The 9,657-nt window shown below is 44.2% G+C and overlaps 2 protein-coding genes across 2 annotated transcripts; one reads left to right on the top strand and one right to left on the bottom strand.

Moving 5' to 3' along the window:
• On the bottom strand, positions 1,594-4,211 carry LOC8068213 (DNA replication complex GINS protein SLD5). Its single transcript, XM_021447217.1, has 6 exons — positions 3,900-4,211; positions 3,670-3,792; positions 3,452-3,534; positions 3,236-3,345; positions 2,220-2,295; positions 1,594-2,139 (listed from the first exon to the last, which is right to left on the bottom strand). The coding sequence occupies exons 1-6, from the start codon at positions 4,053-4,055 to the stop codon at positions 2,040-2,042; spliced, it is 648 nt and encodes a 215-aa protein (XP_021302892.1). The 5' UTR covers positions 4,056-4,211; the 3' UTR covers positions 1,594-2,039.
• On the top strand, positions 4,981-9,532 carry LOC8068212. The gene is made up of 5 exons (XM_021447486.1): positions 4,981-5,259; positions 5,495-5,741; positions 6,252-6,696; positions 7,251-7,325; positions 8,744-9,532. Exons 1-5 carry the CDS (start codon positions 5,194-5,196, stop codon positions 9,240-9,242), a joined length of 1,332 nt encoding a protein of 443 aa, XP_021303161.1. The 5' UTR covers positions 4,981-5,193; the 3' UTR covers positions 9,243-9,532.

Here is a 9,657-nt window from a genome sequence, read left to right as displayed (position 1 = left end):
GGTACTATATCTTGTGCACGCTCTAGAAAGTTATCCTTACATTGTAACTTTAGCTAGTGAGAAATCTAGAATAGAGGATGTCTATATTTGCAGACCCAATTAAAGAGACTATTGGAGAAAAAATTTTCACAAGAATCTCTACTCCTATAAATTTAAAAGGTTATAAATATTATCTTAAAGTTGCTCTAATATAATGCATTGTATGAAATATTTATATGCCTCTATTTAGTGTTGTTCTAATGACACAATATTTTTGGATATAATTTACGGAGAGATATCTTTAAGATTCATATATACTAGCAAATTTTTCTATGTGACACGCACAAATTTATAAAAGATATTTCAGATGCAATAAGAATATTAATTAATTAAATTCTGGATATGTGAAATTATATATATCATAAATAATATAATATAGAAATAGAATATCTTTATGGATGGGTTCAATCGCAATGATGGGACCTCTTAGAAAGCAAGATGTGTGTTTATTCCAATTAGCTAGTTAATGATGTTTTTTTGTGCTTTGATTCTTTGTCATCCCTCAATATTATAATTACTAGTAGTATCTTATATAATTAATAATAAGTCTTTCTTATTCTTTTCATCTCTTTTTTTCTTTTTATTATCGCATACAAAATGTCTAATTCATTCACATAGTGCACCCTCTAAGCTAGTTAAATTTATTTAGTGCTTTACTTTTTGTTCTTTCTCTAGAATTGATCTCCAGTGGACATCTATGTTATTTAGGATTAGTCTACTTGTTATCTTCCTTATCTCCTTTAACTTATTTCTATTACTACCGGGTAAAGTTAGAGGTCTATTGCTTCTTAGTTTTGTTCCATTTTTCTCTTAAATTTTTAGTTTTCTTTTTTAGTTCTTATGATTTCTTTTTGTATGGTAGCACAAACGTCTTTTTATAATTACATATACTCTTGTCATGTATTCTCTTTGTCCCAAAATATATGACGATATAGGGTTGTCCCAAAATACTTGACACACTTATACTTTCTAATGCACCTTTCCACTTTTCCTTAGTTCCCGTGTCCAAACCTAAAACGTCCTCACTTTCCCTTAATTCCCATGTCCAAATCTAAAACGCTCTCTATTTTGGGGACGGAGGGAATATGTTCCATGCTGGATTCACCCCCTGGCTATACGCATACTCCGACAGAATTGAAAATAAAAGGAAAAGAAGTACTATGGGCAGACTACCTGATGATAATTGATAAGTTATGCCATGCTTCATATCTGACCGATCCAATGCCTCTTCATTTGTGACCACTGACCAGACGAATCTGTCCGATACTACCACTGCAAATGGTCACCATGCGTGAATACTACTAATAATAGCTACATCCTCTTACCAGTCAATTCAAATTTGACGTGCTAACGCCAAACTATAGGACGTACTAAGACACATTATGATTTGACAAAAGGTAGTTATATTTCATCTGACGCTTCATGGTTTCAAAAGTAGCATCTCAAAAGAAAAAAGGGAAGGTTCTGTGCCGCATGTCTTTTTCAAGCACCTAACTGTCTGAATCCAGGTGAACAAGAAAAAAAATGTTTCCTCGCAACAAAACATAGTACATGTCTCGTCACCATTTCTTCACTTCTATAAAAAAAAATTGTTATAGGGTACATATGGTGTCTCCGATCTCCATTCCTTTGTGTTTTTGGGCAAGGTTACTCTGCAGATATTTTTGTCCCAAACTAAACATCTGATGAAGTTATAGCTGCCATCGACAGTGTTAAGCGGGGAATTGGCAATTACATGACTCTGATCTTCATTTATAAATGGAGTAAAATAATAAGTAGAGTAGATAAACTAAGTTCAGTACCATGACAAATCATGTACACATTACAAAATACATAGAAAGCCTAAGCCACATGCCAATGGCACATATACAGCGGCTTTCAGTTGTTGTCGTTTTTGTGACGGTGCTTAGCGATTTTTTTCCCTTGATTCCTTACTTTCCACGAATTGGGAAGAATCTAGGACCAAAAGGTCCATGATATGTTACTTGCGGTCATTGATATCAGATGAGGTCGATCCGGCTACTCTCAACGAGTCCCTTGATGGACTTGTACCGAAGAACATACAAGTCATCAGCAACCAAATCCACAACCTCCTCTCCTCTTCAAGGAAGCAAGCGTCATGGTCAGCAGAGCTTGAAAGGGTGCAAAGCAAAGAGTTGGATGTGTGTTTGGGCACTTACATGTCATCTAGCTGGAATGCACCTACGTCGCTCTTGGTCTTGCAGAAGACAAAAGTGTCAAGCTGAGGCTCTGGCACTGAAAGAGGCATTTGAAAACTGAATCAGATGGATGGTTGCTAGTGGCCGATTACATGAACAAACATGTCTAAAAGCACATTTGCTGCACATCTTTAGCAATATAAAATTCCAAAGCATTCAGTATCTTTTAGAGATATAAGAAGCATGTGAATGAATAATGTATAAATATGTCCCTGCAGTTGTTATCAATGTACTATAAAAGCATGATTGAAGAGCCTTTTTTACTCTTGAACCTTTGCCTAAAAAGTGAAGCTAAAGGCTAGTCTAAAAAAAGGGAGAAGCTAAGGGCTGCTTAGCCATTGCCTTTATTCAGTACTAAGTGGCGGACCTTTTACAGATAGGTTGATCTTCTCCTCAAATTTGATAAATCAATCAGAAATGCAATTGTAAGCACATAGCGATCTAAATACCCAAGCTGGAGAGAAGGAAGAATAAAAAAACTTGGCAAACCTTCAAGATAGGCTGCGATAGCATCATCTCTATGCATCCATGGAAGAGGATATAAATTAATAATCACACTGCTAGGAGGGTGATAAATCAGCCTGATTGGTGTGGGAATGTCCAAAATTCAAAATTAAAGAACTGTAAAAAAATTGATGGTCAAGAACTATCAAATTCATAGAACCTGGTGGGACCATGGGAGCATGTTCACAATTGAGGCGGTAGGTAACCAGAACCATCACATAAAAACTGCAAGAGGCATCCTTGTACTAGAGCTGTGATTAATTTGACAGCTCAATTTTTGTTATGTAGGAGGAACTTGACTTTTGAGCACAAGTAACGATCATAGTACCCGAGGATACATGACAGGCTGCCCACTTGAAATGAAACGGCAAAAGTTTCTACCAACCATACAGGCTTACAGACAGAAGAACAGTATAGCACTGACAGTAGCAAGGAACAAGGAGCAGAGTAATTTGGGAGATCAGGCATTATACCCATGTCATCCTCAGTGCTGGACAACGACTGCCTGGTCACCGAGTCATAGCCGTACGGGAGCTTGGACAGCACCGACTGCTCCAGATGCTTCTCCATGATCTCCGCACAACTTGTGACAGAGCAGACACGAGAAATTCACCCCCATCAGAATTCAGATCCACGGTTACTTTCACAAGTTAGCACAAACAATTGTGGCAACTGCAGTCAAAAGGTACCTCTTGGCGAAGCGGCGTTCCTGCTGGGACAGGCGGCTGAGGAGGTCGTCGGACCTGGAGATATGCATCGTGTACTTCTCGATCTGCAGCAGCCACACCAGCAGCGTGATCAGATTGGCGCAGCATTTCTTTTTGGGTCACTAATTTTGATTCAATTTAGGCAGCGCAGCGCACGAACGAACATGAGGGGTGGGTTGTGAAGCACAGTAACTACTAACCTTCTGCAGGCGGAGGCGGAGGTAGGAGCGGAGGAGGAAGAGCGTGCGGTCGAGGTCCATCTGGTAGAGCGAGACCACCAGGTCGTCGACGCCGCTGTCGGCGAAGTCGTCGAGCGTCTCCTCCTGGAAACAACACGACAACGGGAGAGGGAACCCCCGTCAGATCCAGAGCCGTAATCAGTAACCCGAGCAGCGCTCGCTGCGAAGAGGTCGGAGAGGGAGAAGCGTACGAGGAGCTGGATCTGCTCGCGGACGCGGGACACGAGGGGCGAGTCGAAGCGGAGGATCTCCGGCGCGGCCTTCTCGTTCCGCCACGCCCGCTTCAGCAGCTCCACGTCCGTGGCCGCCGCTGCCGCCGTGTCGTCGTCGTCGTCCCAGGATGACATGCTCGTCGTGCTCCCTCTCGCTGGTGGCTTTGCTGGCGATGCCGATGCCGATGCCGATGCCGAGTACCCGGCGGTTGCGGCGCTGTCAAAGTCACTGCAGGCGCGGCTTCTGGCGGGAAATTTGGGGCGCGCGCGCGGGGAAACCGCGGGAAACTCGCCATGATCCCTCTTTAATATTTTTCAGCAAAACCCAAGCTGGGCTAGATTAGTATGCTATACTGGGCCTTTTTTTTTGGGCCGTCTAAGTGGCTTGTGCAGCTGGAGCCCGGCCTCGATGTGGACCCACGGGTCATTGTCACAATCTAGTCCATGTGGCTCTCACCTTCGTTCCCGGATCTCCTAGGCTGGAAATGCCGTGACAGAGGAGGGACAAAAATATCAGACACCCGTGGTGGTGCGGTGGTCCATCGCCCACGGCGGCCGCACGCACCCACGGGCCACGGCCCACCAGGTGGGACCCACGCTGACGAGTGGCCCCGAATGACGCCGTCTCCTCCGAACTCCGATTCCCGAATCTTCCTCGCGCACCACAGAAAAAAAAAAAAAACCCCGGCCTTGTTTACTTCCACCAAAAATTTAAAATTTTTCAAAATTTCTCCTCACATCAATATTTAGATATATGCATGAAGTATTGAATATAGACGAAAATAAAAACTAATTATATAGTTTTGTTGAGATTAAATATAAATGAAAATAAAAACTAATTGCACAGTTTCGTCGAAATTTACGAGAGACGAATTTTTTAAGACTAGTTAATTCAAAGTAGAACAATAATTACCATAAATAAATAAAAAATGCTACACGGCCAGCTCGGTCCGTCCGCCCAAGCCGAAATTCCCCCACCCCGTCGCCGCCGCTTGTTTTCCACCGCCGCGGCCGGGGCAAAATCGGCCGTTTTTTTCCCCACGCCACCGTCGCTCCACGCCGCCCCGGCGTCGCCGCCTCCACTCCACCCGTTCGCCCCCAGTAAACACCCGCTTTTATCCACCCTGCCCCCAGCCCGCGCGCGACGCACGCCCGCCCGCTCGCCGCCTCCTCCTATCGTCGCCTCTCGCGGTCTCGCCGCTCGCTGCTCCTCCCCCCGCCCACCCCGCGCGCGCCGCTTGCCCGCCCTCCCTCTATCGTTCGGGATCGATCGATGGTGGGGGACCTGTCCCTCCTCGCCGTCGCCTCCGCCTCCCCCGTCGTCCTCCCGCCGTCCAAGGTACGCGACGCGCGCCGGCCCTATCCCTCCCCCCGAACCGAAATCCCGTGCCAGACGAGTCGCACCGGGGCTGCCGTCGGTCAACTACCCGTTCCCGTGGGGCGGGCGTTGGCCGCCTGGTTCCTGATTGCTTCGCGATGGCTTACCAGTTGCATTTGTTTTCGGCTCGCTGTGCCTGTTGTTCGGCCTGATTGACTCGCTGTGGCTTATGGGTTCGTGGTGTCATGGTGAACAGGAGCTCCATGGCGTGCTTCCTCTCCAGGTCCAGGGGAAGAGGCCGCAGGACGCCGGCGTGCAGCTCTGCGCGCCGCTGCAGCAGCAGCAGCAGCAGCATCCGCCCCACCATCTAGAGGCGGGGATGCCTTACCACCAGGGCCAGCCCATGCAGATGGTCGTGCCCGGTGTCCATCAGGGACAGCCTCTTCCCGCCGCCTACCAGGCCTTCGTGATGCCCGACACGGCCACGCTCATCGACGTGCAAGGTTCGTTCATTGTCATCCCCAAGGCCTCGTGTTGTACCTATTGTTCTACCACGTAGTGGCTGCTGCCTTCTCTTGCATATTACTTTACTTACCTCTTTGACAATTGAGTGCTCTGTATGCCTCAGCTTCAGCTTAGGTAGCCTACAACTTTTGAACAAAGTGATGTGCGCTAGTATCTGATGCAAAGAAAGTTGATTTCATCGAAGTTCACAAAGGGGTTGGGTTAGAACACCTACTCACACATCCATGGCACCTTCCATGCTTGCAAATGAAAGGGTGAACTTGCAGTTGGTTTCATTCTTTTGTTTAAGATAATAATGGAACGGGGTTTCAGCCTCTACATCAGTTGGTTTCATTCTATGCACGCTTAACCTTGAACACCAACATCAGTAGGATGCTACTTTGTTCCGCGATCTAGAATTTATGAGTAGAGTGTTCGTGGTTATCTTTTACAGCCTCTGATGGATGACTCCAATTATCTCATTTCTCATGTTAATGTCTTTGGAACAGATTCTCACCCTGACTCAGTTCAACTTAGCCTTGGGATCGCTGAGCAATGTGCAAGGCAAGAGAAACTCCTCAAGTTTCTCATGTCTGGGTCTGACGTGAAGGAACTTGATGAATCCTTGCTAGCTGAATTCACAGGGCAACAGACCCTAGCAATAAACATGGGAACTCAGCCATATATGCCGGATGATAAGTTAGCGATCTCTGAATTCGTGTTGAATGAGCCCCAACACTATCTGCCAGAGAAAGAACTTGTCATCCCTGATCCTCTTCTGCACTTCGTTCAGTCCCATGGCGCTGTTCTTACTATCGATCAAAATGGCCGGGTCCTATTCGCTGGCAACGGTGATGAGATGATAGACTTGCTCTCGGTCTTCCTGGAGTTCAACATGTCTAAACGAGAAACTGGTGGCTGTAAGGCTGCATTTCTTGTTCCATACTTTGAGAGGTAATACTGCAAAGCATGATTACTGAACTGCTACTTAATGGTTGCCTAATTACTTAAGTGTGCATAATGTCAGTAAGATTGCAAACGCAAATCATTCTATGTGACTTTCCTTCTGATATGTGGAAAGAATAATTTTTCTGTTAAGTATTATGTTGGAACTATTAACATGCTGCAGCTTGGCCATTAATTTCCATGAATGAGGTAGCTGAGAACAAGATCTGTATTCTAAATTTTCCTTGAGCTTCACATGGATTTCCATTATCTTCTAAGAACCCAAGGATGAACTAGTACAGAACTAGATCTTCTTGCATGATTAACAGGCAAGAAGCATGAATAATAGCAATGCATAGCTAGGTAGTAAGAAATACGTGGAGCATGGAAGTCTCTTAAGTTGCCCTTCAACATAGAGGATGTAGTTCTATGCCAATGATTTGTTTATAAGTTACAAATTGATGTTCACTGTCTTAGTTGTGAACTTGTGATATTTATGTATTATTAATTGTTACATTTCCAGTTATCACATTGACATGACATGGTTCTTTTTGCATAAACAGGAAAAGGCGTTCTCGGGCTAACAGCCAAGTATCCAATTTAAAATTAGCAAGCACAGCAGCTGATGTTTCAAAAAGGTACCGCATTCTTTTTGCTTCATTTTTATGGCATATGTTACTTCATGTTTCTGCTTTGAAACATTATTAGTTATGGCATCTCCAATGCTATTTTCTCATTTCACTTATTTTAAAAGTTTTGATACGGAGTACTGCAGTGCTTTTGCCAATTGGCAGCACAGCATAGATCCTAGAGTAGTTTCTGATTCTAGTGGGAGGCAGTTACCGCGCGATGGGTCGCGCGGTCGTGAAGCACGCGACCCCTCCCGCCGCTGCCTCGCACCACCATCCATGGCCGCTGGCAATATGCCACCTTGCTGCCCCACCCACCATCCGCCCTCCACTAATCCGTCGGCTCTGTCAACCAGTCGCTGGCGAGCCTCCTCTGCCCCAACAGCCGCCTCCACCGCCACAGCTGGCGGTGCTCCACTGCCCTGCCGCTCTGCCCACCTACTGCCAGGCCAGAGACAGCAAACCCTAACACAACTCCAGAGACAGCCGGGGTCAGCGGAGGGGAGCGCGGTTGCGTGAGCACGCGACCCATCGCTGGTTAGATTTTGTGTTCTAGTGGTGTGAGCTTATCATTTGCAGCACAAATAGTAGTAGGCATTTTTTTTTAACTATATCTTTATTCTGTATGTTATAGTTTAGAAAGTTCCTATCTATGAAAATTAGCAAACACTAAGCAGAGGGGCCTGTTGTTATTTGAATATTCTTAAGTGTGGTTATAAAGTTTTGTCTTTATGCCAGAAGTATGTGTAATACATCATTTTGGGGCTAACCATGCATGAAAGACCTTTAATTGGAAGGTCTTCATTTAACCTTGATATGTAATGTTCAGAATGAATTCTTTAAATTTACATGCAGGTGCAGGAACATTTGGTCATTTTACTTTAGGGACAATTGGCTACCGGACATGCAAAGTGGCGCGCATTTGCTGAAAGACACTTTTTCATGTAACACTCACCATCAAAACAGTTGCCATTTGTAAACCATACGGCCAATGGCTATGAAATTTTAACAGCAACAAGATATGATAGTTATCTACAAATCATCTAATACTCACTTCCATAGAAAATCTCGTTAAGGACATGATATCATGTCCACCAGCAACCTTAACAGCCATGATTTGCTGGTGGACATGATTTCGTATCCTTAACGAGATTTTCTATGGAAGTGAGTATTAGATGATTTGTAGATAACTATCATATCTTGTTGCTGTTAAAATTTCATAGCCGTTGGCCTTATGGTTTACAAATGGCAATTGTTTTGGTGGTGAGTGTTACATGAAAAAGTGTCTTCCAGCAATGGTCACCACTTTGCATGTCCGGTAGCCAATTTTCCCTTTACTTTATGTTGTGCTACATTTTAGATTGCTGTTTCCACCTTACTAGACAATCAAGATATTAATGTGGTTTCTGTTTTAAAATAACGTGCAGTACTGATGTGAACTCAAAATCTTTGTCAAAGAAGAAACGTAAAGTGAAAAACATCAAAGAAGGTGACTTGTATCAGAGAAACTACACACATGCTAGTGAAGCTATTTTATCGATCCTACTGGACAAGGACAAAAGCAGCTCGACAATCCTCTCACTGAAAAAGGCTGGTCCGGAGATCACTGAACTTTTAACGCAGTGCTCTATTGGCATAGCTGGAACTGGATTGGCTGTTCTTCTGTCAGTTATGTGCAAGATGGCTACTGGCGTGAGGACTCCATTTGCTTCGGCTCGGCTGCTTAGCACCAGTGTTGGATTCGGACTCTTTTGGCTATCCTGGGCAGTCAATGGATTGCGTGATACCATTGCCAGCATTTTTAGAAGCCCTAGTAACATGAATATCGAGGATGATGAGGTCGCAGTGAAAATAGAGAAAAGTGTGAACGAAATTCTCTTCAGGGCCTTAACTCTCTTGGCAATCACTGCACTGAAGTTTGCATGAGCAGTTATCATAATTTTAATAGTTTTGTCGACCTACTTGTTATATGTAGTTCACCTATATGTGGTTCAGGAATCAGGATCAGGAGTGTAGTATTGCTGCAGTACTGCTTCTGTAGGACCAAGTTCCACCTGCCAAATCATGATTATAGTCTCTCATTGATCTTGTAGAAAATGAGCCAAGTTGTAAATTGTACAGAATTTTGCAGGAAGCTCAGTGTATATTGTAAAAGATGAATGTTACTTCTCTGTGAACATTGGATAATCTAATGCCCAGAGCTTATTTAATTTTTATCAACTTAGTTGCTGCACTTTTTTTTTTCTTTAGTAGCTGTTTAATACCTGGTCGAATCCTGACGTTTTGGAACTTCAAAATGCAATTCCATTGTGCGAGGAGGAATAAAAAAAAGCTGCACTAT

Source organism: Sorghum bicolor, chromosome 9, assembly GCF_000003195.3.
Source record: "Sorghum bicolor cultivar BTx623 chromosome 9, Sorghum_bicolor_NCBIv3, whole genome shotgun sequence".
Taxonomy (NCBI): domain Eukaryota; kingdom Viridiplantae; phylum Streptophyta; class Magnoliopsida; order Poales; family Poaceae; genus Sorghum; species Sorghum bicolor.
Note: the sequence above shows the minus strand (reverse complement) of the source record. Positions and strands in the feature narration are given on the sequence as shown.